The sequence below is a fragment of the Lepidothrix coronata genome, unplaced genomic scaffold (assembly GCF_001604755.1).
Source record: "Lepidothrix coronata isolate B3197 unplaced genomic scaffold, Lepidothrix_coronata-1.0 Scaffold154, whole genome shotgun sequence".
In the NCBI taxonomy this organism is placed as follows: domain Eukaryota; kingdom Metazoa; phylum Chordata; class Aves; order Passeriformes; family Pipridae; genus Lepidothrix; species Lepidothrix coronata.
Genome location: NW_016690334.1, coordinates 442,348 through 467,759, shown reverse-complemented (window position 1 = coordinate 467,759; position 25,412 = coordinate 442,348). Strand labels below are relative to the sequence as shown.

General features: G+C 45.0%; 1 protein-coding gene across 2 annotated transcripts; it reads right to left on the bottom strand.

Moving 5' to 3' along the window:
• Window positions 1-73: 73 nt before the first annotated feature.
• Window positions 74-25,396, bottom strand: UBE2G1 (ubiquitin conjugating enzyme E2 G1). Of its 2 annotated transcripts, XR_001877032.1 has the most exons (7): window positions 25,105-25,237; window positions 10,768-10,870; window positions 7,972-8,069; window positions 6,726-6,904; window positions 3,401-3,524; window positions 1,453-1,488; window positions 74-1,332 (listed from the first exon to the last, which is right to left on the bottom strand). XR_001877032.1 is itself a non-coding variant. In XM_017828864.1 (6 exons), the coding sequence occupies exons 1-5, from the start codon at window positions 25,148-25,150 to the stop codon at window positions 3,438-3,440; spliced, it is 513 nt and encodes a 170-aa protein (XP_017684353.1). In that variant the 5' UTR covers window positions 25,151-25,396; the 3' UTR covers window positions 74-1,332; window positions 3,401-3,437. The 2 variants fall into 2 exon arrangements, 1 of the variants encoding a protein (XP_017684353.1); XM_017828864.1 differs by lacking the exon at window positions 1,453-1,488 and having other exon boundaries at window positions 25,105-25,396.
• Between the last annotated feature and the right edge of the window lie 16 nt (window positions 25,397-25,412).

Sequence of the window (25,412 nt, the reverse complement as noted above, 5' to 3'; positions counted from 1 at the left end):
TTCAGGTAAGATGGGCTCCAACTGCAAGTACCTTTCCTATTTCCATACTCAAGACAGCCAGTTTGACACATTGTTATTGGAAAAAATTATATTTTGGAAGAACTCACTACAGGTGACAGAATTCCAAAAATCAAATTACATGAAAATATACATCGTAATTTTCTTTGTACATTAGGTGAGGAAAACTCTGGAGTAGAAGGCAAAGCAGATGAAGGGCCACAGAAGAGAGTAAAGGAAGGAGGGAAACTATTTTTGAGAGCAAACCCAGAAGTTAGTCATTTGAAAGCCTACAGATGTGCATGCTTGAACTCAACCTTGAGAAAAAACAAGCCTCCCCCACACACACCCCCCGCCCCACAAACAGGCAATGAAAAAGGCAAACCAAAAATCTCACCCCTAAAAAGCAGCTCATTCCTATCTTGGACTAACTTAGTCAACTGAACTTCCAAGTGAAAGCACTCACTCAAGTCCTTGGAAGTTAAAAATCCCTCAGGCTGCTCAAGGGTGCTCCAGGGCCAGTTTTATTGCTATACCCAATTCAAGAAGGAGGAGCAATTGGGTTTAAAAAAGGGGTGGGAAGGAAAAAAAAATAATAATAAAGCACCTTTGAGACTACAAAGGTCATCATAAAAGAAGACACAAGTAATTGATAGCAAATCCTTTCAGGGTTTAATTAGGAAAATTTTAAAGTTCTCATGGGGGGAAATAAAAGGGAGCACATTTCCAAACCCCCCCCCCCCAAAAAAAAAAAAAAAAAAAGAGATACTAAACTTTAATAAGCGAGAAATTTTAATTAAGCCTCAGGGGGTCAAAGGAAAATTAAAGTGGGAGGGGGGAAGAAAAAAACCAAAATAAAACCAAAAAAACAACTTTATCCTAATTGTTTTTAGTTTGACATGCTTCACAAGTTGTTGTTTGGTTGGTTGTTGTTTTTTTTTTTTTTTTAAACTCATAGGAAACAATGAATAGGGAGAGAAAAAAACCTGCTAAAATCTTTAGAATTTACACAATTCTATTCCTAACTACTGACAGCATTATTTGGTACAATGTGTATTTGTGGATGTACATGAACAGTATATATATTATCCGGATCATGTTGTGCTATGTACACATCTTTACAATTCTTCCTGAAGGTTAAAGCAGTTCATTAGATTTCAAAATGCGTAATCATCTTGTGTTGGCACTTGTTAGGCTCTTGTCAGCATTGATAACTGGCATGTTTTATTGCAGCCCAGTTCCAGCCAGTGTTTGCCAACTTGTAACAACAGAAGTCCAGCAATAGGTGGGTAGAGTGCAGGAAAAAAAACAGTGCCATGTTTCTCAATTGGAGACCTGCAAAGAAATCACAGGTGTTAAAATGAAACCTCTCATCACCCTCAGTTATTGCCAGTATGTTAATTAGTGTTTCAGGCTCGAGAAGGTACCTGTTACTCGTTTAAGAACTTTACATACCTCTGTGCAGGAGATGGATAAATCCAAACTCATCACCTGAGAAAGACTGGAGTTAGTTCAGCACACAGTGTAGCCAAGCTCAACTATCACCTTCAGGCTCCTGTTGTTCATGTTGCTTCTCAAGGCTGGATTATTCACACCCAGGGCTGAGCAGTGCAGATTTATCACTGACAGGTCTGTGCATCCCTGACTGTGGCTGCTGGGTCCAAAATGGGACAGCAGTGCCCAGGGAGCACTGGCACCACGCTGGCACCACAGCCCCCAGTCAGACTGCACTGGGCTGAAATAGCCCCTTCTCATCCAACTCCCTGCCCATCCCTCACTTGGGAGGAGTCACCAGGACTCAGAAAAAGCTTTTGCCTTCCAAAAAAGCAACACAGCATTACTTAAAATATTTGTCACGAGCATTGTTTCCTGATGGCCAAGTTCAACATGGCAACAGAGCTGAGGTTAGTTAAGGATACTCTGGAGTGTTACTCACAGTTACTCCCTTTCTCCAACACAGGAAAAAAAAAAAAAGTCAGCTGCATTAACAGTTCTTACACTCCAGTTACAGGCAGTTGTACAAGACATTCCGTTCCTTTGCTTAGTCTTTTGATCAATATTGAGCATTTTTCATGCTTTATCTACACTAGAGAAAGTTCCATCAAAGCATTTCTGCAGAGAAGAGATCCTGCAGTACCAGTTTGTCACAGCTGGAGCCTTCCCCCAGCCCCTCAGTGCTTACAAAAGGGTAAGAAAGAAACTCTCTCCTGTACAACCATGGTGAAAAAAAAAAACTAACTAGCAGAAGAATTTAGTAAGCTTTTCTGGTTTTTTCAGTCAGTACAACCCCTCTGAACTACACACAGTGCCATATTACTGCCCCTGTGAGTTATATATGCTGCAGATAACCAGTGAATATGGATTTGGGCTTCTCCAGCCAAATTTCATTTGCCAAACCAACCATTAAGAAAAGGCAGCTTCATCACAAAGCTCTGTTTTGCTTTGAAAAGCAAGAGGGGGAAATTATTAGCTCATGGAGGAAGTTTTCCCTTGGCATACCAAAGATAAAGTGACCAAAGGCCAGGGATTTAAGGCCATGTTTTAATACAGAGCTTTCTACAAGAGGTTATTAAAAGTCCCATTAAAACTGAGATGTGATTGTGCAAATTAGAGTCAGTATCTTGAGTCAGAAGCTCTTTAACAGGGTGGTATAAAATGCAAATATCATGTCAGCTGCTCTCAGGTCAAAACTTGTCCAGGCCCTCAGAAACACCACGGTTCAGCTTGCAAGCAGAACACAGCTGTTTGTCTGAAGCTATTCCCAAGCCTTCCTCAGCAAAAATGTTGGGGTTTCTTTGGGTGCTGAAAAGAACATCACCTTCCTTCATATTACTGATGGTCAACATCTCAGCTTGATCCTTTCTGATGTGCCAGCAGACTTTGCACTAAAATTCCTGTAGCAAATTCCTGAAGCAAACCCTTCTGAATGGTTCCCAACAGCCACACTGAAGTCTTATTTAAAACCTACATGCAACATGCAAGATAAACTGCAGCTCCTGAGACAGCAAGACTTTTAAGATGCTTTTAAAAGATTCTTGCAAGTGTTCTTCACAATAATGAACATGAAAGAATTATTCCCCCCTTCTATTACAGCTCCAGCAACCTCTGAGCACTCTTAATAAAGCAGGATGGATTCTGATAAAGAGAAGTTCAACTGCTGAACAGCATAAGTGCAAGAGCACAAGAGAAGTTCCCCAATTTTGGCAGAAGTCAACTGCACTCAGTTCTTTTAGTCTTTAGCACTGCACACAGCCAAAGAGCTCCACTGAGGCCACGCAGCTGAGAAGAAAGGGTTGGGGTTTTCTTTTTGCTTTTGGGAGGGGGAGAAATAGTTCAGCAACACTCAGGCAGAAAAACCTCAACTCAGGTAACTGGCTTGTCTTGGCTTGAGGAGGATACTTACCCTGAAAAAAGTGAAGCTACTAGCTGCTGAATAAGTGTCACTCAAAAGCAGTTTCTTGGCTTTTTCTTACACAGCGGGCAACTTTTCTTTTAAATTCTCCATTTCTGTCTTCTCTCCATTCTTTCTGTAATTGAATAGACAGCTTTCAGATGTCAGTCCTACAACAATGCACAAGCTCTAGGAAGCTTCTTGGTGTTTTATGCTTTCAGACATTAGCCATCTAGTCAACACCTAGATTTGCTTACAACCACTGAAAACCTGGGATATTCAGGATTTTTGGAAGCTTGCTCTGGGTTTCTGTGCCAGCTGCTCACAAGACAGTGAGGATGGAGCTTTGAATTTTACACATTCTCCAAGACTAAACTGGTGGCTACACTAAAATCTATTTACTTCAGCCTGCAAAGCAGCAGCAAACTCAAACTGTGGACCACAAGCTGTTGTTATGGGTTAAAGTCTTTAACTGCAGTGGTAAAAAAGGTACTGTGGAGCCGGTAGTTAACTCTGAGATTCTTTTTCTTTTAGGACAGTTTCAACTCCCTCTCAGTCTAGCCAGGACACTACAGGACAGAAACACAGAAGTCACAGTGTTCAGAAGAGGCACAGCAGTGTCCTTAGAAAGCAAACACCTCCTGGTTAGATATGGCTGCAAGATCCTGGCTCTGTGAGAAAGACCTGAAGAGAACACTCAGCTCACCCACTGCTGCTCTCTGGGACGGGGATCTGCTTTCAGAGCTGCTCAGATGAAGAGCAAAGATAAAGATGAACAGGAAGAGAGGTAAGAGGTAGGTCTGATCCAGAGATGCACACATCAAGGTGTCACAAAAACCTACAGGAGCAAGTGCAGCCAGATTGCCTTTTTTTTTTCTGTGCCAGGCTCATGAGGAGCTCAGATGAAAGCACAGGAGCCTCAGGTGTGGTTAAGATTGACGTGCTGGGTACTGCCCCACAGTCAGAAGGGCTGGGAAAATACAAAGAACCCCTTATTCCATGAAGTGCCACAGTTCTTAAGTCTCTGATATAAGCAATATATTCTTAATGCAGGGGTGAGGGAAGGGGTCAAACCCCCACATTGTTTTGCCTGATGCAATCTAGTACACACACCACCTTTCTTTTCACCCCTGCTCAGAGTGAAGGTTGTAGTGAGAAAAAAAAATTAGGATAACTGGCATATCTTAACACATTTATCACCTCCAAGCTCACTTAGTCAATAAATCACACTGGAAAAGCCCAGCACATCTCAACTTCCCAGTGAAAGCACAAATAAGGCTACTAATTAATTTGTTCTTTTTCAGCAATTCATGCAGCAAGCATTTGGTTCCTTGGACTGGGACACAGGACAGCTCACACCAGGTGGCTTAAGGCCAAGAAAAGCTTTGAATTTGTGCCCTCTGAGCTTCAGAGCCTTAGTTTTTGTTTCTACTTTTTATATTTGTAGTTCTATAAAGTAAGTGCTCCGACTTGAATAGCGAGTGAAGTTTCCAATTTGACAGCTACGTCTCTAAAAATGTTATATTAGGTCATGAACTGTTCTGTTTGCTTTTCAAAATATCTATTCAGGTTCCTGTTCCTCATTTTTTTTTCCCCACTCCAAGAGACTCCAACATGCACAGTTCATTTTTCCAGCAGGCAGGTATATCCCCTGCTCCTGTAATGCCCTGAACTGCCTCTCTAACACCTTATTCTCCAGATTTGTTTAAAACTAGAAATTAATCACAGCAGGCAAAGTGTCTTTTAGTAGCTGCCAAATTTTATTGCTGCAGTAAACACAGGAGCTGCTGATTCTTCATTACCCTGATGAGTATGTTCTGGTTCATATGAAGAGATCTACAGTCCAGCAGCAGAGGCCAAGCTGCTCAAGCAGCACATTAAAAGTTCCTTGAAACATCTCATACCATAGGCAGAAAAATAGTTTCTACCATCCAAAGTGATGCCTCAGTACTGTCTTCACAGTCAGAGCTGGATTTATGTTCTTTCAAGCTGGGCTAGGAAATGCTGTTTTCATTTTCAACCTTTGCCCTAAGGTTCAGGTAAAACCAATTCAATTTGTACCTAACTTCTCTGAGGAAAAAAGAAAAAAAAAATTAAAAAGGAAGTCACTCCTGAAATAGTTGTCAGAGTGGGGCACAATAAAAAAGCTTGTGATGTCAGGAAGGTAACAAGGACAGCTAAAAACACCTGATTTCTCCAGGGTTAGGGCAGCTACATTCAACATACATGAATTTGGGAACTGAGGGATTCTAATTGCACTTTCAGCATTTCATTAATAACTTGCTCCTCCCAGTGCTCTCAGGTTTGCCAGCAGAAAATGTCCATGTCTCCTGGGTATCTGTTTCCACCAGTAACATGACACAAGAAGGGGAGGTCCAACACTCAAAAAATGCTAAATGAGGATATTGGTCACTACAACTTTGTGTTCATTTTCTGTTTTCTCCCCATTAAATTTGTTCCACATGAGTCTGTTCCCAGGATGATTTTTCAGCAGAGCTCAACCACCTTTGGAAATACAACATAGTAGATCAAAGGCTCCAGGAAACTACCAAACTCCCACCCACTTTGGGAAGGTACAGCTGGGTTGACAGAGCGGGTTAACATTCCTCTGGGAAATTCTGCATCTTCCAATCCCCATCTCCCTTTTCCTCACTCCTACAGTTACAGGACCCTGAACTTCTCTTTTGAGAGAGAACAGCACTCATAAGTCCCTGCTGAACTGCAATTTAGGAGTAATTCCAAGGAAAGCATGGTGGTGTATCTCGGATGATTGGAGCCTGAAGTCTGTTTTCCCTACGCCTTTCCAGAACTGAGACTTCTTTTTCCCCTCCCCACCACCTTTATCAGCCTAATTGTCATTCTGCTATGAAGGCAGCTCTTCTAGAGAGCTGATAGCTGTGTTCATACCCCCCAGAGCACAGGCCATGCTGCACAAACACTGTGCTGCATCCAACAACTGCAGCTTCACCCCTGCTCTTGACTATAAACCAGACCATTTTCCTCGCTTTTAGCCAATCTACAGGGGACAACCCTTCCTCCACAGTTCAAGGCCAGATGCCCAGTGAAGCTTTCAAGTGCATTCTCAGAACTACACAGTCAAACCTACTGCTCTAAGAATCCACGAGACAGGAAAACTGACGCAGAGAGGTGCAGGGAACTTTCCCAGGGCTAACTGTCGATTCTGTTTGACATCACTGCATTTCCCACCAGAAAGATAACCTTAGCCTGCAATATAGAAGGTTCTTCCCAAGTCACTGTACTGTTTATCAAACTAGAAACAAAGCTCCATTGCAAGGTCTCTACAAGAAGACAATGTGCAGTCCAAGCAAAGTCTTACCGCTGCGTCGACATTAGCAGGAGAATCACCATTGGGATCTGCCAGCATAGAAATAACACTAATCATGATGGTTTCCACTGTGTGAATGGGAAGCCAGCGTTCCTCAGGTTTTTCATAGCCATATTTGTCTTCCCCGGGCTCGTGAAGGATTGAAATGCAGACATCGCCGTTCTTGTCAACTGCAGAAGACAAGGAGGAATATTTCAGTGGTGAACAACAGCCTGGCATCCCTTCAGGAGTCAGGGAACTGCTCATCCTCACCCCAGCCAGCCTCAAACACAGCTGGGAGGACACTTCATACAAGAGGAAAGGCATTAACCATTGCAGAGCTCCAACTGTAACAAAGAGGGTTGGGGGAAGTCTGAGGATCCCCGGACTTGGGGCAGAGAGGGCACACGGGGAGGGAGAACTCAGTTCTAACCATGCTGCAACTTCCAAGTCTATTTATTTGGACAGGCTTCCACTCCAGCTTTTTCTGTTAAGTTCAGCAAACTAGAGTGACCTTTTCTCCACAGCATATCACTGGAACACACTGGAATATGATTTAAACTGCTGGAATTAGAAAGTGCCTGACAAGTACTCTGGTATTTCCAGAGCTGAAATTGCCACAGCATCAAAATAGCCCCCGTCCCTTACGACGGGAACACTGTGCTGCTCTCCTCCCAGTTTTCAACATCTACAGTTTCTGAGGCTGGAGAGCATTTCTTCTTCCCAGTAAAACCATCTCCCATTTTATTTTACCTTCCCATCTATGTCCAGCAGTCCATAGGTAAATGAAACATTAGGAGGAGTCTCCTTTGGAGGGACTAAAAGATGCTGTGATTTCCTTTCATGCTTCCCCAGAGGAGGACAACCTTGGGCCCTCTACAGTGAACTGCCAAGTCAGTAATACCAAGCTGAAATACTTGAAGGTGTAACAAAAAGCAGCTACAGAAGTCAAGCTTCTCCTCAGACCAGAATTTTGCACTTAGGAAAAAAATTAAGGGAAAAAAAAAATCCCTGAACAGTTACCAAGAATGCAAGAAGCTGCTCTCGACAGCTTCTGAAAATACTTTAGGAGCATTTTATGCTCTTAGAGCAGCCCTATTAAAAAAATCTGCCATGGTTATTACTTCTTTATTAAGTGAAGATGGCAAAATAAAAGCAGAGTTTCATATTTCTAACAAGAACAGAAATGTACCCATTTATCTTCACTGCATTTTAGTCCTTAACTGCAAAAAGAAATTGAAACTTTGACATTTCTTACCATTTGGATGCCAGATTTCTGTGATGAATTTCATTTTTGGCGGCCTCAGTGGGTAGTCTTTTGGAAAAGTAAGATGAGCCTTGAAAACACCACCTTCACTGGGGAATCAAAAATATCTTAGTAGAGTTTCTTGTAAGCTTAAGCTGAAGACTGGAACTTACTGCTGTATCAAAAGCTCTAAGTTTACCCCTCACACAACTGAACATGTTGGTAATTAACAGTACCAACACTTCCATATGCAATGCAAAGAGTTTCTAGATTGAGAAGATCCTTTCACAAGATACTGCCAGTTCCCCAACACTATCTTTTTTAGAACTAAGATGATGTTCCAGAGGGGAAAAACCACCCAAAACCATCAAAAAAACTGCCAAGGAATTCACCATCTGGAATCACAACTTACATTTTTCCACCCAGTACATTTATTAACAGGAAAAAAAATAATTGCCAATAACTGCCCTTCTCGAGTACAGCCCAGCTGACACTCATATTCTTCCTTTAGAGACCAAATTTTGTGGTATCAGCCTGCAGCAGTGAGCCCCAGTGGAAAAAAAAAAAATCACTGAAAGCTTTAGAGCTGTGTCTACAGCATGAAAAACGTAAAAAACCAAATTTCCAATGCCACCTTTTCCACACTAAGCTAAAGGGATTCAGACATGACAGGGAGGTGTTCTGCATTACAGTTACCCACTCAACTGGAAAACAACAATAAACAAGAGCCATCCAGTTTTTAGGTGGATTTACAGGCCAGGAATAGTCCCTTTAGAAAAACACGAGGGCCTGTTTTACATGGAAAGCTTTACAGCTGGAATACTTTGCTAATGTAACTACTACAGCAGCACTTGCCCTGTTACTGTCATTTCTTGTAACTGAAGTTTGTAACAGAATTTGCAATTGCAGAGATGACAAGAAGTGGGCCATAAACCTCCAAAGGTGGCACGGGATGTGCAGGGGGTGTGAGGAGCTGCTCCTCGGCAGCCACACAGACAAAACAATTGGTGGAGAAAACGGTTCAGTGCCAATTTTTTTCCCCCTGTATTTATAAAGTATTAAGAGCCAGTCCCCAAAGCCCACGGGCTACTGGGAAAATAACATGTTTTACCACCACTAACCAAAGATGTGCAATTCTAGCAAGTGTCTCAAAAAAAAAAAAAAATCAACAAAAAACACAAACCCAAACCCAAAAATCACTAGATCTGAGTGACTTGGCCCTTGAAGCAGCTGAGGGGATCTGAACCCACAGCAGTCATTTTTCACAAGTTCTAGAAAAGGCAGGCAGTTTCCAAAGAATCCCTCATCCTGGGAAGGGTAAGAATTCCAGAAACTGGGCTATTTTAACATCTATAACAGTCAAGACAAAGGAGTGTTAGATTACATTTGTTGATAGCCCCAAACCAGTTAAATCCTTTTTTTTTTCCAAAGTAAAAAGGTCCCCTTCTTTCCCTTTTTAAAGAAGCAGATCCTAAAACTGTAAGGCATCCCTGGCTGCCCCATATCAGCTGCATATAAATACAGTTCTTAAACTGAATATCCATTAGAAATCAGTTAATGAAGTACATCTGTCAAATAAGGGAGATCAGTGCCATTTCTAGCAATATTCCTGATAAAGGGGTTTCTGTCAGTAGAGTAATGCACTGAGCCTGAAGTCTTTGAAAGTAAACTCAGAATAAATAAAGTGGGAACAGGAAAGAGATTTAAGTTTGAAAACTGGTGAAGTTTAACTATTATATTCCACTGTCATCAAACAGCCCAGGGAGGAGGGATTCAGCCTCACACTACCCTGAAAAACAGCAACTGGGGACTGGAACAGAAGAGAGCTTCTTATCTAAAAAGCCTCAAAAAAAGCTCAGGACTCTAATGAAGTGGGGAAAAAAATAGTATTGCAATTTTTAGCCCGTAAGATGATGTTCAGTTAGAAGTAGCATTTCTTTACTGACAGTATTTATAAAATGGCCATGAGAATGTAACAGAACCACTACAAGAGTGTTCAGAAAAGGTCAAGAGAAGCTGGAGAAATCATCTCATGCAAGATGTGAGAATCCCAGTGTAATGAGCTTGAGGAAAAGCAAAGCAACTTGATTACTGGGCTTAAGTATTTATTCAGAAGGCTGCAGACACGAGATATACAACTTCATGCTGGGACCAAAAGTGACCTCAAGTAAATGTCACTGGGCTTTTTGTATCAGTAATTTACCACTGCAAGAGCCTAAGGAAGGAAAACAGAGTTCATCTTCAGGAGTTCACTTGGAGTTCACCTTCAGGAGTTCATTTTAAGCTGACCCCTCCTGGGCACAGAACGTTTCCCAGGAGCTGGGGTAGATGATCACCCTCAAGTACTCCAGGTCACAACTGGAGGTTCTCCCATCTCAAACTGACAGGACTTGAGGCTCTGTGGACTCCTGCAGTTCCCCCAACTAAAATCAGCTGGAATATTTGCCTGCATCACCAGCACGAAGTTGTAATGACTTCACCCTGTGCTATCAGCTGAACTCCAGCCTCCCTGCAGGAGCAGAAAGGAGTGGATTTTACCTGCCTTGCTTATGTGTGAAAGGAAACAGCAGCTGCCTCTAAGGACAATCATTCTTTCTGTTTTCTGTACAAGAACAAAGGGATCAGTGTTGCCTTTTCCCAGGGGAGCAAAGCACTTTAGAACTTCTCCTATTTAGAGCTATTTTGCTAGTAATAGAACAGCATTACCTAACTTAGCACAAAGATTTTGGTTAACTTCTACTCACTTGGACCAAACTAGGACTAGTAAAGCTGAGTTTACTTCAGTTTCTATAAAGTATCAGTACTTACTATAGTGTATCTGGAGGACCAATAATAAGGACTTCCCATCGATACAGATCATTATCATCTATCAAGCCCGCTGAAAATCCTTCCACTGGATTTTTGTTGAGCTCTGTGTAGGAAAAAGACATTTCAGAGTAACTTTAGGTGTCTAGGACATGCATTTGCTGTTCTGCTCATGCCTCTGTACGTGACCAAAAAACCCCAGGGTATTTGGCACTTACTCATGGACTTCTGGCCTGGGTGAGCTCCCTCAGCTCCCAGCCACACACACACACCAGTCTGTGCCTAAGCTGAGCCCAGCTCTGACTCCAAAACCATCCAAGCAGGAGCAGAAGGGCCACAGTAACTCACACGGTCTCCTAAACTAGAGACCAACAAGTGTTTAAACCAAGAAACAGGTTTTCTACTAATAAAAAAGCCACACTGTAAGAACCCCGAGGAGCCAGCTTAAACCAAAGTCTGTCTTTAACTCCACAAAACGTTAACAGAAGATCAAAGTCACGCTGTGTTTTTATTTAAAAGTAACATCCTACTTTCCTTAAATGATTTTCTCCCCAGAATCTGAAAGCATTTGAGACCTGTGCCAGTGAATTCTGGAGATAATGATTTACTATATTTTGAACTACTAGAAGAGAACACAGAAGATAAGCTGTTTTGCTGTTCAACGTTTGTGGGGGGTTTTATTTTTCCTTTTGTTTCACAGTTTTATCCACTAGTGAGAAGCAATACAGGATTCTGAGTGTATAGACCACTGCCAGATAGAGCCTTCTCTGGCAACAGCCATGCAGAGGTCAGACCTAGATGGAGACTCCACTGAGTTTCTGCTTTCAGCCTGCTCCAGGAAAAAACATGAGATTTGGAATTAAACACCTCAGAGGAGTTCTGCCTAAAATCCAACTGGGGTAGGGAGAACATCTATTAACTGACAGCTTCGGGTAAAAAAAATTACTTCAAATGCCATATTGATGCCAAATTGAAATTCTTCACACAGCATTTGCAACAGTCCTGATAGATCTTGGGTATTTAGGAAAGGGGAAGGTGAAAAAAAAAAAAGTTATTCCTTCAACTGGCCAGTAATTTCCAGATGAAATTAGTGATGTTTTCTTTTACAATTACATTATACAGCCCTTGTTATTCTGTTCCACAGCCCAGTTTGTGCACATATTCCCACTTTGTAAACCCAGTAATTGTATTTTGTGTAGACCCCTCAGCATTACAGGCTGAAATTCAGAGGACCTTACAATGTCCTCAGGTACAGGCAGAGGAACTTCAAGTGAAAACCTCAATTTTATGGAGAAAAGCCTGCTGTTAATTCCACACTGATTTGCCCATAAGTTTTCAGACACTGTTTGCCAGCGAAGTTCTGAACTATTTAAATCATGGTTATAAAAGGCAAGAAGAATCAATTCAAGCCCTACACAGTCTAATCCACACAGGGAGGAGGTTCACATGGAGGACCAAAGTCCTGGAGAGGCAGATACCAGGATATCAACTTTGCTCGGTCACTGACAATTCAGAGCCAAATTTATCCAAACGTGACTCAGTGCTAAAGTCCCGAGGAATGCATCGGAAGGAGTTTTCCTGGGAGTTACTCAGAGGCTTTGAGTCACCACGTGAGGTCAACCACCCACTCCCCGAGGTGCAGGACAAAGACTTGGCTACTGAACCAAACCATGGTTTTCCAGACAATGCCTGAAAGAAAAGGTAACATCACGGGGTCTGTAACCGAGACAAAGCTTCAAACCCCAAAACTACAGCACAGCCACACCTCCACTAAGCAAATCTGTTTTCACACTCTGGCATCTATGAAACTCTGGGGAAACAGCTGCACAAGCTTGAGTGACTTCAGTTGGAGGTAGAAGGGGCAGATAGACCAGGCAAGTGTTCCACATTAAGCCAGAACTTCACCAGCCCCTTACCACAGACATTCCTTCAGCATGGGATATTAAAAGTACCATACCAGTAGCTGAACATAACCTGCTTTTTAAAGCAGGATTTCATTTGAAAAAAAAAAAATATTGCTTGTGCCAAAAAGCCATCTCTGCTCAGGACACTTCTATAATCCTTTCAGGTATTATATTAGTGATGTAATACAGAATATCCACCATAACAGCTATAGAAGTCAAGAGAAAGTGCAAATACCAGGTTTGAGTCCTGTGAAAATGCAAGTCCCCTCATTTCTGCATTTCCACAGGGAGAAAAGGATTTATGCCAAGTTCTGTGTGAACTGCTCTAACTCAAGCTGCTCATGTTTAGCTTCTTTATTGTTTGCAAGTTATCGCTTCTCAGTGATAAAAACTTTGAAGAAGCCTGACAGAAAAGATTCAGCATTCTTCCGTTTAAATATGCCACACTATTTTCAAGCATTCCAACATACACATTTTTTTGTAATTCTTAATTTGTGCTATTTTAATTTCTTTTTATATCTGTCTCAGCCTCAAATAACTTTATCCTTAAGTAGCTTGAAACGTTTTTCATGCACTTATTCCCAAAGAAAGACAGCTCTTACACTGACTAATATCTAGGACTGTGCAAGGGACGTTGGGAGAAGGAATAAGATTGCTGGTGCCAACTGTTCATTAATTTAAGAAAACATCTAAACTGCATGAAAGGGACAGTCATTAGACATCTTCAGTTAAAGTAGTTTTTGCTTAGTGGATGTTGCCTATAAAGCAAATGACCACGTTACTGCTTTTAAAGAAGGTGGCCTCAGTCTCTGCTTGGGAAAAGGTTATTTTCCTTCCATGGCAGCAATTCTGAACCACAGTTCAAACAGCTGCTGCCTGCAGAAATACTCTGAGGTAGCACAAGGCCATAAGCTCAGCCACCTTCTCCATGAGAGGCATTTAGAGTTACCAGAGGCAAGTTAAAAATGAGCTTTTCCACCCAGATTATTTGTGCTAAACTAAACATCGGGGCTGGTCATCAGACAAAAAAGGAAGTCTCAGGAAAGTTTTGCACTGGGACATGAAAAACATCATCCTTGGCTGCTTTACCATGGACAGCCAAGAGCTGCTACTCATTAAAACATGCCAACAAGGCAAGAGTTTGTTTGGTTTTGCTTTTTTCCCTGGATATGGTCAGTGCTGCACATAGAAAAGGTCACTGAAGTACCACCTGTCTCTTGCCTATCTCCTCACTAGCTGAGCCTCAGACAGTGGTGAAATCCATGCACCAAAACCCCAAATAAGCAGTGATGCAAACATGGCAAGAAAGGAACACACACACTCTGCTCAGTGCCACGGGGCTGGTGCCAGGCAGGGGCCAGAGCAGAGCCTCCTGCACTCCCAAACATGGGACACCTGCTCCCTGTGTCCATCAGTCCCTCCCTCCCATTAACTCCCTGCAGCCCGAACAGGAGCTCTGCCAGACAAACACACAGATGATGGATATCCTTCATAAAGCAAAGGACTCAATTCCTGCCTCCAGGCAGGGAGAGGGGGAACGAGCTCTTGGTGCAGGTCCTCTCCAAAGCCCAGCTGAAGAGCTGCCCTACAGGTCCCAGAAAAGCAGAGAAGCCAGACACCTATAAGGAACTGGAACACTCCACATTATTTTTCCAACATTTTTTCTTCGAGATTTCCTGCTTAGCGAAATATATCCTGTACTTTTTAAACATAAATGAGTCCATCAACACATTTCCATCAAGCCCATGCCTAAGTAAGTGCCACTTACTTGCTACTAGTATATATTACACTCTGTGGTTTAGTATTTCTGCCAGTATTTTCTGCATTTCTGATTGTTTAATATAACAGACATTTTTCTACCCAGAGAAAAAAATAAGTTCTTGCTCTCAGTCCAGAAGCAGTTTCAGGTAGAGCCCTTTGCAGACCAAGCAGCAGCTGACAGCCAAAGCAGCACACACCTGGACAGCTGCCAAGCACCAACATACTTGGAACAGAACCCTGTGTCTGCTTAAAAATTAAGACATGCAGTTCCTTTAATCCCAGTCCTGAACCTGGGATTAAATCCAAAGACCTCATTTGGGAGGTGAGGAAGACTCAAGGGCCATAATCCAACAGAGTTAAGTCCAGAAGAGACTTTCAGGTCCCACGGCTCCCCTCGCACACGATCTGCCACACAACACACTGTCCCTTTAGCTCTGACTGAAGCAGAACTGAGTTACCATTGCCTTAAACCTGAGCCAACACAGAACCATGAGCTGTGCTTCCAGTTTCAGGGTGTAGTTTCCATCAAGCTGATGTTCCCACACTCACTAAAACCGCCTTTGTAAAAGCCAGGAGTCCTTCACCAATCCCAGAGCAAAGCAGCATCGACAGAAGTGGCTAAGCAGGAGCCCCATGGCTCCATGGAGCAGCTCTGTCCGGCATCCAAACTTGGCAGCCTGACATCTCCCCCAGCCAGCCACTGCCCAGGAACACTTTAGGGTATTTTAAGCTACATTACAGCACAAAGCTTTCAAAAATCCAAGTTTCTACGTTATTTTTAACAGCAGCCTCTTTAGTAAGTTACACAGTGGTTGACTTGTGTGCAGCCCGTGGATTGAGTACAACACAAAACCAGAGACCAGACAGCCCAAGGCCTGGCTAAGGCTTCTGGAGAAATCACCTGGCTGGCTCACCCAGCTCTCAGAACACGCAGGCCACAGCAGCACTTTATATCTGCTGTACATAAGGCTTGGTTTTGTCTTGGTTGCTTTTTGTGAGGCTCAACACTAGTCCAGGAGCTTCTAACAACTGTTCAGACTCTTCCTGTCTGAATCCCAAACTGTGACTTCCATGTAGTTCTACTTAACTGAGGTCACTTATGACTTCCAACACTTTGCTATCTGCAGACCCAGCTGTAATTTCCTGATTCTAGAGCACCAGGGCTGAGATGATACAGTAACATGATCTCCCTGTACAGATGTATTCCCCAAGCTCTCCCTATTACCTGCTTTCATCATGTTCTGTCTTGCTCCACAAGCTCATCCAAGAAGTTCAGACAAAACACAGCATAAAATATGCACACACTCCTGATAGCCACCGTGGGAGTGACAAATACAACAGCAATTAAGATAGAACAGGTTCAGTCCCAGAAGGACACAGAAATTATTTTGGAGGGAGACAAACAGTAAAGACAGAGAGGAGATTCTACCAAGCAGTTCAGTAGCAGCTTTCCATTTGACTCTTAACTTTAGCCTGGCAACTAATTTCCAGTGCTCCATGTGTCACCCCCGCTTAATAAGGGCAGCGTTTCAGACTTCCACAAATCAAATTCTCCTCTCAGCTCAGAGAATTTGTAGGGAGGGTTGCACAATTAGCATTAACAGGCAAGTTGCATCTCAGTACAGTTCCACACAGCTTTGTGTGCTGCTTTGCTTGCCATGTCCTCAGCTACACCTACAAAGTCTTCCACGGATTTGCACAGTGAAGCAGGTTTTGGAAGGACAGAGGACAAGGTTGGGGGTTTCTCGTTTGATTTTTGGTTTTATTCCCAATCAAACTCCCAGCCATGGCCACAGCTCAGCTCTGCAAACAAGTGGACAGCAGCACTGACCGAAGTGAAACAGCAGAAGCTCCTGGAACTGGCACTACAGCTCTGAGAATTAAGGTACCAGAGACATTTTAGTAGAGATTGGAATTCTTCTATGAGTAAAGTGTCACATTATTCTAGAATTAAGCTAAGAACTGAGTTTCTTGATTCCGTGTGTTCTGTACCTCCATGTTCACAGGAGTCCTGGCATACCTGAAGACAGACAATTGGAAGTTTGGGTCAGCCATTTAGTTAAAAACTGAGTCTTAACAAACCAACCAGGAGCTTGCAGGTCTTTGGTACTGCCTTGGTTCTAAAGGAGTTCCCCATAACCCCTTAAGCCCACAGAGGTGGACACCAGTAGACATTGATGCATTTGCCATTCAACAAATGTCTGAACTCAACAGCGTAAGTAACTGTGGAGCACATTGTGCCTACTAAGCCCACAAGCCTTTTCTCTCAAAACAAAGGTGGTGTTCAAGTTACTTTCTTGCCCAAATCACTGGAAATAGAAAACATACTGATGAAAACCTTTGAATTCCGTCGTGGTGTTTAAAGTTTTGAAAGTTAAGCTTCCAGAATTAAGGTTCTCAGCAGTAAATTCAAAACATATGTTCAAATTAATATCAGTCATGTAATTTTGGTAGAAGTCGAGATAAATTGTTTCTTGAAGAGCCCTTTTTGACTGGACTGCTAGAAGCATGCTCTGTATCCCATGGGACCAGAACCCAGCCCAGTTGTACCACCCAGGCTAAAAAGCAGTTTAAATAAGCCTGTTAAAAAACCACAACAAAACCATTCCCAGTAAGGTCTGAATTTTGAGGGGAAGTGGTATGAGGAAGGGAGGGGAAAGGAAAGTGACTGGAAGAACCCTGATTCTGAAGTCCACATCTGAAAGGAAACAAATATCTCGGCAGGGAACACGCAGTGCTTTGCCCATAAAGAGTCAACTGCAGCACAGGGCCACATCCATCTCTCACACTCAGCGGAACAGAAATGCCACCTTCCCTTTGTCCTCAGGGTCTGATGCCTCTTTCCACTCTGAAGAGTCAAGACAAGTATTCAGGGGGTACCTCATCTGTCTGTATTGGAGAGGGGTCACTCTCAGCAGCACCCAAGAGAGATCTTATCAGGATAAGTAGTTCCTGAGACTCGGTAATTATCTCATCCCGAGGCAGATGTCAAAAACAGGTCAGATGAATCACATTCTACATGCACTTATTTCTCTCACCTACAAAGGACAACTACAAGCTTCAGATGTCCACTGTGCACAACTGCTGGAATTTGGCAAGACAGGGGCCATCCTCGGTGCCATTAACGTGGTTGAGTTTAGCACGGACAGGAGAAGTTAATTAACCTCCTAACAGCTGTTTGCAAATTACCAACAGACTGAAGCTACAAAAAACCTCCATCCAAGTATCTTTTGAGTAGTCACATGCACACTGCTCACGAACCAGCACTGCTGCACAGAGCCAAGAGCTCCAGGACGTGTGTGGTTTACAGACAAGAATAGAACATCACTAGAAATCCACCAGAAAGCCTCTCTGGCAACAAGGTGCCACAGGGAAATGTGAGGAGTTCATCAGGAGCTTTCCTTGTCATATGCCTAAATTGTGTTGCAAGTCAAGGACAATTTTCCAGCTTGTTTTCTCTCTTGCTTTTAATATGAATAACAGGTTTGCATAACCTAACTTGGGCTACACTGTTATTCAGAATTGTTTTAAGACGTTTCTCTAAATGACTCCTGACAGCATCATCATCTAGATCAGCACCAAGTGCCAGCCAGTTAAAAAAAAAAAAATCAGCCAGCTTGGCCTACTAGGTGTTGTGATGATGGCATGGAAATAGGTTTCCCTTAACAAACCACACACAAGACAGACTGCACGTGAAAACCTTTACAGAGGGCTCCTATCAAAAAGCCTTTGTTATTCTAACCCTGTATAAGCACTGCTAACACTCCTGCCCCGGAGAGCACTTATTTTTATGGAACCCTATTTCAATTAGATTGCTATACTTAAGTGTTCCTACAAGGTCTGGTTATCTGATCTCTGCTCCAGCTGATATGCCTTGGACCTGTGAGCAGGAAAGAGAAGGAAATATGAACATTTTACACTTGGAAGGAGGCCTAAGGCTCGAGCCTAGTAGAGACTGTAAGTGCAAGATCTCCCCAAGGCCAGCTCCTGACAGATATCCACACACCACTGCAGACTGAAGCACGGAGCAGGTGCAGCAGGGTGATAGCACAGCCCTGCATGTGAAGTGTCACCCTGATTCTGTTCCCACACGCTGGAACAAAAAGCAGACAGTACAAGTTTCAGGAGTCATATGCCCTCTTCCTCACCCAAGCCACCTGCTCTTCTTTCTCCAGGCACCCAACTCTGCACACTCATTTTAGTCCTTGGTTACTTCACACTCTCAGGGCAGCAGCCACCTCTCAGATCAGTTCCACTTCATTAGAGCTCAGCCTCTGTGCTGGGAACAAACTGGTGAGTTTTAGATCAAACCCGAGGTTGCACTGAACACATTGCAAGAAGGAACTTCAGCAGAATGCCTATTTGAGGCAAACAAGTTTTACCTACCAAGTTCACTTATTTTCAGACTGGTTACCATAGGGCTTTGGGGGAACTAAAAACCAGCTTGTATCAACCACAGAAGGGACCAAGTAATCCTGTCTTAGTTGAACATACACATGTTCCAAGTCTGTCTTGCATCAAAAAAAACATCTCAAAGAGACGCAGAAGAGTCAAGGCAGAATCAGTTATAATTACAACCTGTGGTTTTATCTGAAGACCATTCACTCTACTTGATTCATCCCAGATCTGTTTCTCTTAAACAAGAAATTTATAGCAAATCAACAAATCCTCAGTTTGCAGTTCTGCAGCAAATAGCTCTTTAGACACATAAGATGGAATCACTATCAATCCCACAAGGCAAGACAATTAATTGCGATTTGGGTGATTTAACATCTCCAAATAAAGATCTTATCAACAAAGCAGGAATTCTTCTAAGGAAGAATTGGTTTAATTTTGCTTCTTGTTTCACAGGATCTCCAGCAGCATTCTCCCGTTCCACTACCCTCTAACAAAACAGGAAGAAAGCACTTTACTGCCAGATCCAGGTATGCCCACACTTTGGTGTAACTCACAGTTTGGGGGGAGCAGAGAAGGAACACTCATCATTTATGGTAAGCTTAGTTCTTTCCCTGCATGATTAGTAAGCTGACCCAGGCAGAGCCAACTGGCTGTGACTCCTTGAAGAGGCAGCTACAGTAAGTTTATGAAGCAGGTTATTGCTCCATCCTGTTCAAGCAACTGGTTGAGTCATCAAGCTCTTCCATTCTGAGGTTTAGCTAAACCTCACTTTCCAAAACTGCCAGCATCCCTGAAAGATTCTTTCTGCAAGAGGAACATCTGAAAAGCTAACATGTGTAGTTAGCAGAGATTGCCACTAGTCACATTCATCATTATTTGCAGCACAATAGAAATTCAGGCTGTTTGTGCTGTTACAGTGACTGGAGTCTGAGCAGGGCCTGTGTTTTAGAAGTTTTTTTTAAGTCAGCTTGAGCAAGGGAGCTTTGATGATTCTGTCAACACAACCTCACAAGAAACAAGACTGTGTTATCTGCTATAAGGCCCTCCTGCCAGGGGGTTAAGGTGAGAGGTACACACATGCTGTACCCAAGCATCCCAAAAAGCATCAGACCAACCAAGATAAGATGGTTATCAAAAATATAAACCAGTTCATTTTAAAAAAATATGCAGGGTTTTTTTATAACTTCAGTATCACTTAAAATACTAAGTCTGATGTACAGGATCTTGGAGTCTTAATTATTCAGGATAATCAGAATATTGCTGACCATATGAACAGACCTCCCCAGAGGAGCTAACAGGTCATCTAGCACCAAATTAATACTTCAGATCAGTGCCACTCAAATTACTATCTTGTAGACAAACCTCCTGTAAGCCAGTACTCAGCTGTAAACAAAGTGGGTTTTTCATACACCAGCCACCCAAAAGAGATGCATCTCAGCTTTGATGTATAAAATGATCTTAACTCCACAATTTCCTCAGAATTCACCACCCAAATATATTTTTAAAACAGTAAATCCTACGTAACTGCCAAAAATTCAACTAGCTCAGTGTTGCACAGCAAGGTTCTTCCACACAAAAAAGTCAAATTTGTTGAACTGTCACATTAAGTATTTAATACAGTTTTCCAACTTGTTAATTTTTCATTAGACATTTCTGCTTTGAAGCAGGAGCCGTACACGTTCTAAACCGAAATAATGCCACGTTTCTCATGCTCGAGAAAAATATTACTGGGGCTTTTTCTGTATCCTAAGTTGGAGACTATTTACAACCCAGCACAAGTGCAGCCAACAAGGGCATGGTTATTCCTGTTTCCAGTGCTCCATGTTTATGTTAAAGAGAACTTGCACTTCGAGTTCCACTGTGTGCTCCCGACTGAGCTGCGTCCTCCCTCCATGAGCCTGCTGGGGGAACTAGACAGGCCTGCCTGCTCCAAAGTCTCTGTGTCAGCAAGAATTTGGCAGAAAGATGAAATAAAAGCATTCAGAGAAATACCTCAGTCTGCAAAACCCTTGGGCTTGACAGCTCTGGAGACTGGGAGAGAAGTTTCAAGCTCCTGTTGTCTCCTGCCTCTTTTTAAAGAGCATAAAGTTTTGGGGGCTGTAAAAAGAACGGAGTTTCTCCTCCCCCACCTCCCCTGGGGGGTGAACTCTGCTAACCCAGTGCTACACCAATCTACATACTTGCTGGGGACTTTTTTTTTTTTTGAAGTTCAAAGGCATTTTTTTCCTTTTAGTTTTTCCTGCACCCTGCTTGCAAAAAATGGACAGGTCATGGTTTCTATTTCACATTATTACCAACCCAGAAAGTGCCCTTCTCCTTAAAAACAAACAAACAACAAAGGTAAGGACAAATATGTTTGAATTCCAAGATATTTCCAGAAGCTGCTAGAGCTCGCAATTAAGCTGATTTGAGAAGGAACAGCATTTAGTTTCACAGGTATCCGTAGATATCTGATCCTGCAGCTCTAGTTAGACTACCCCTGTAAGTGGCTTTGGTACTCAGAGATCCCCACTCACCACTTCCTTAACACTTTAAAAAAAAAAAGGAAAACAAATAAAAACTCCCCAAAGTTCTGACTCCCTTGAATTGTTCTTGTGCCCAAATGGGGGCAAGCAAATGTCAATACAAAAACAGCTACTACGCTAATTCCCTGGTGACCCAGCTCAATATTTCATTAGCAAAGGCACTGTGAAGCCACATAGAATTTGGGAGAAAAAAAAAAAACAAACAAAAAAACAAGAAACCAAACATATAACAACAGAACACATAACAACCCACATCTACATAACAACCCACATCTAACCTGAGGTTGTATTTTGTGACCGTCATTGAATGTCCCTTCTCTGAGAGCATTATCAGCATCCAGAACACGCCCCTGGAGCTGAGAGGCACGTTGTGTATATGGTGCTGTGGTCCCAGTTCCCTGCTCAAGTTACAATACAAACCAGTTTGCTCCAGGAAAAAAAAAAATAGAAGTCTGTCTTCGTACACTTACCGGAGCGAGCTGGGGTTGTGTTGTCAGGTTTTGCTGTTTTGATGAGACCTATTGTTTTGTCTCACTGACAACCAAGCAGCCTCAGCAGCTGACCTGCACTTTAACAAAGTGCTCAGGAACTAAAACAGCTCATTAAAGTGCTCGGTGCCACAGACACCTCCTTTCCCCATAATGCCTTTATTAAGAACCATATTAAGAACCAAAGCATACGGGAGACCAACAGGGAACCATTCTGAGAACTACTGTTTTACATTACCTTCTCCTCCTCCTGCCATTGTTTTTTCCTCTTGGCATTGCAAAAAGCTACCCAGGGTCTCACAATTAAGGAATTTTTATATTCCTCAACTGCCCCACCATTATATGGGTTTCAGATTGCCCCTTCAACCTCCCTCCACTTCTGGGTGTCTTGCTCCAAGTCTAACAGCTCCAACCTCACATCCCTTGTCAAATTAGCATTACTGAAGCACAAGTGAGTGATCTGAAGCAATTTAAAATAATTTAGATCACAGAACTCCTATCCTGTCTGCTGTCCTCCAAACCCCACCAGTAGGTACAACCCCATGACTCACCACACTGGATACAGGCAAAAGCTGCACGGAGAAGAGACACTGAGGTACCAACCCCACCAGGACAAAAAAATACCACAGTGCTGATTTTTGGTTTGAGGTGGAATAAGCAGGGTGGGTGTAAACAAAGGGACACAATGGAGCAGCTCAGACTTGGAAGAAGATAGCAGCACGGAAAGAAGATCAGACATCATGAAGCTCAGCCTCTGCACTGTGACTTCAAGCAGCCTGCCATCTGAAAAACCAGTGTCAGCCCAGGGCAGCCCAGGTCAGATGTCACTTAGTTATCACACATGGAAGAAACTATTTTATTTCTCAGGTCACTTACTCACGTAGGACTTTGGAAGAGTTCAAGACTCTTCTTCAATACTCACCCCACTGAAGTATGCACACTCATAATCACTTTTAATACGGTTTCAATTTCTTTAAATACGTGTAAAAGCATACCAAAGGCACTAATATTACTTAAATTACAAAACCCCCACAAGAGCTGCATGGAGCAAGCAAATGGTTGCAGTACTTGAGTCAGTACAGTTGAATCAGTAACAGGGGCAGCTGGAAAAGCTCACCAGCTTTTACCAGAACACACGAAGCCTTCAGAAAAGAGTGAGCAGAAAGTTAAACAGAAGTTAACCCCCAGATATAACAGTCTACGAGTCCACTTACGTATCCAACCCCCCATGCTTACACAAGGTCAAAAAACGTACAACAGAAGCTGAATACTTACTATTGAGAGACTCCAGCTAAATGTCAAACTTCTTTTCATGAAGCACAACTAGTCGGTTCAAAGAGAAATTCCAGACAGCTGAACAACTATTCTAGGTTACCAAATGCTCGTTTTTATCAAGTTAGAAAGCAACTATTCCACACTACTGCTTCCTTAAACAGATCATTTATGGCAAAGAGAATCTGCACGTCACATACAGCCATGAGGCTCCTGTAGTGAGGGTATACCTAGAACTCTTAGCTTATCTGAGCATGCAGACACCTCACTGAGTGTCACTAACAACTCCAGCAGTTGCTAAGGCATTAACAGGTGCATGCAGATATTCAGGAGTGCAGCCACAGGATGAGATTTTTAGCCACAGTATGAGAGGGTTTTCTTGTTTGTTTTTTTGGGGTTTTTTTCCCCGAGAGTGCCACCTTAAAGGGGTAAAACACCCTGTGCTGGTCGTCAACTATATTGAAGTTTCTCAAACTGATCGTCAACTAAAACCAGAAGACAGTGCTGGAGACGCACAAGCACATCATCCAGCTCGCTGTGCCCGGTTATGCAACCTCACCTCCTTACTGCTAACAATGCTGCTTTCCACCCTTAGGCTTTCAGCGACATTACTGAAGTCTCAGGCCAAAATCCTCCTCCGGGAATTCCTGTGCCACCCGGTGACCCCGTCCCTTTGTATGGCTACTCCGCCAACTCCAGCCAGCGCTGGAACTGCCCGAGTTTAGGGACACCTAGCACACATTTCCTTATCTGGCTATGAAGCAATTTTTACGTAAGGGACGAAAAAGGCGATCCTATTCTTCCCAAGGTGCCGGGCGGACCTGTGGGCTTCCCGGAGGGGACGGCGGTCCGGCGGGGGCGCAGCAGGCGGGGGATGCGGGGACATGTGCGAGTGGGGGAGGGCTGGAGGGAGGGAGCGCTGGCGGCGCGTTCCCCTTTAAGTGTGGCAGCGCACACATGGAGCCGCATTGTGCGGCCCCGCGCATGCGGGTCCCCTCGGCGGGGCCGGGCCGGGCCAGCTCGGCCGCCCGCCCGCCCGGGGACAAAGGGAGGGGGCGCGGCGACACCGAGCCCGGCGGACACCCCGCGGACACCCCGCTGCCCTCCGCGGCCGCCGCCGCCCCGGCCCTGCCCGGCCCCCGGCCCGCTCCCCAACTCCTCCTCCCCCGCGCCCGGCCCGCCCTCTCGCCCCCGGCGGACCCCCCGCCCCTCCCCGCGGGTCCCCCCGCGGCGGTCCCGCCGCCCCCCCCTCAGCCACCCCGCTGCTGCCCCGGTGCTCTGCCCCCGCCGCTCCTCCCGACAACAAAGGGGGAGAGCGGCCTCCCCCTCCCGGCACGGGAGGCGAGGGGGAGCCGCGGCGGGGAGGCGGGACGGGGGCACCGCAGGTCCCCGCAGGAAGGGGTGCGAGAGCGGGGGGGTCACCCGGGCCCGGAGTACCGGGGTGGGGGGGGAAACCCTCCTTCCTCCGCCTCTCCGCGGGGCCTCACAAACACCCCCACACGTCCCCCCGCGCATCCCCCGCGCTGCGGGACGAGCTCCGCGTCCCTTCTCCCCCCGCCCCGGGCGGACGGGCCCGCAAGGGGAGGGCACGGGGAGCGCTCGGGGAGCCCCCGCCAGGCTCGGGACTGGGGGGCCCGGTGCCACCCCGCGCTGCCCCGGCGGGACGGGGGCGGCCGAGGGGACGCTCCCCCGCCGTGTCGGCCCCGCTCCCCTCCCCCGGCTCCCCTGGCAGCGATCGCCGGCCCGGCTCCCCCTCCCCCGCTCGGCCTAGTTCCCTCGGCTCCCGGCTGGGCACGGCGCGGCGAGGGGGGGCCGTAATCTCCCCTTCCCCCTCACACACACACACACACACACACACCGCCGCCCGCCCCCTCCCCGAGCCGGCGCCCCTTCCTTCCTCCGCCGCGGGCCGCGGCCCCTCCGCGGCCGCCCGGCCGCCGCTCCCCCGCGGCGGATGACCCGCCGCCCTCCGTCCGCCGCCGGTCCGGCTACCTGCTAGTTGTCTCCGCAGTAGCAAGGCGGACTGGAGCTCCGTCATTCTCCCCCGCTCTGCCCGGGGAGGGAGTCCCAGCGGCGGCGGGGACGGCGCGGCTCCTGGCGCTGGGAGAGGCGGCGGCGGCGAGCGTCGCTCAGCCCGCCCGCTCCGCGCCCGCCGGGGGTCTGGCTCGGCGCCGGCCGCCACAGCACGCAGGGTCCCGGGCAGGGCAGCGCGGCCGTGGCTCCGAGCCGCCCTCCTCCTCCGAGCCCTCAGCGCCGCCACCTCCCGCTCCCCCCGCCAGGAATTTCACCGCACTCGGCGC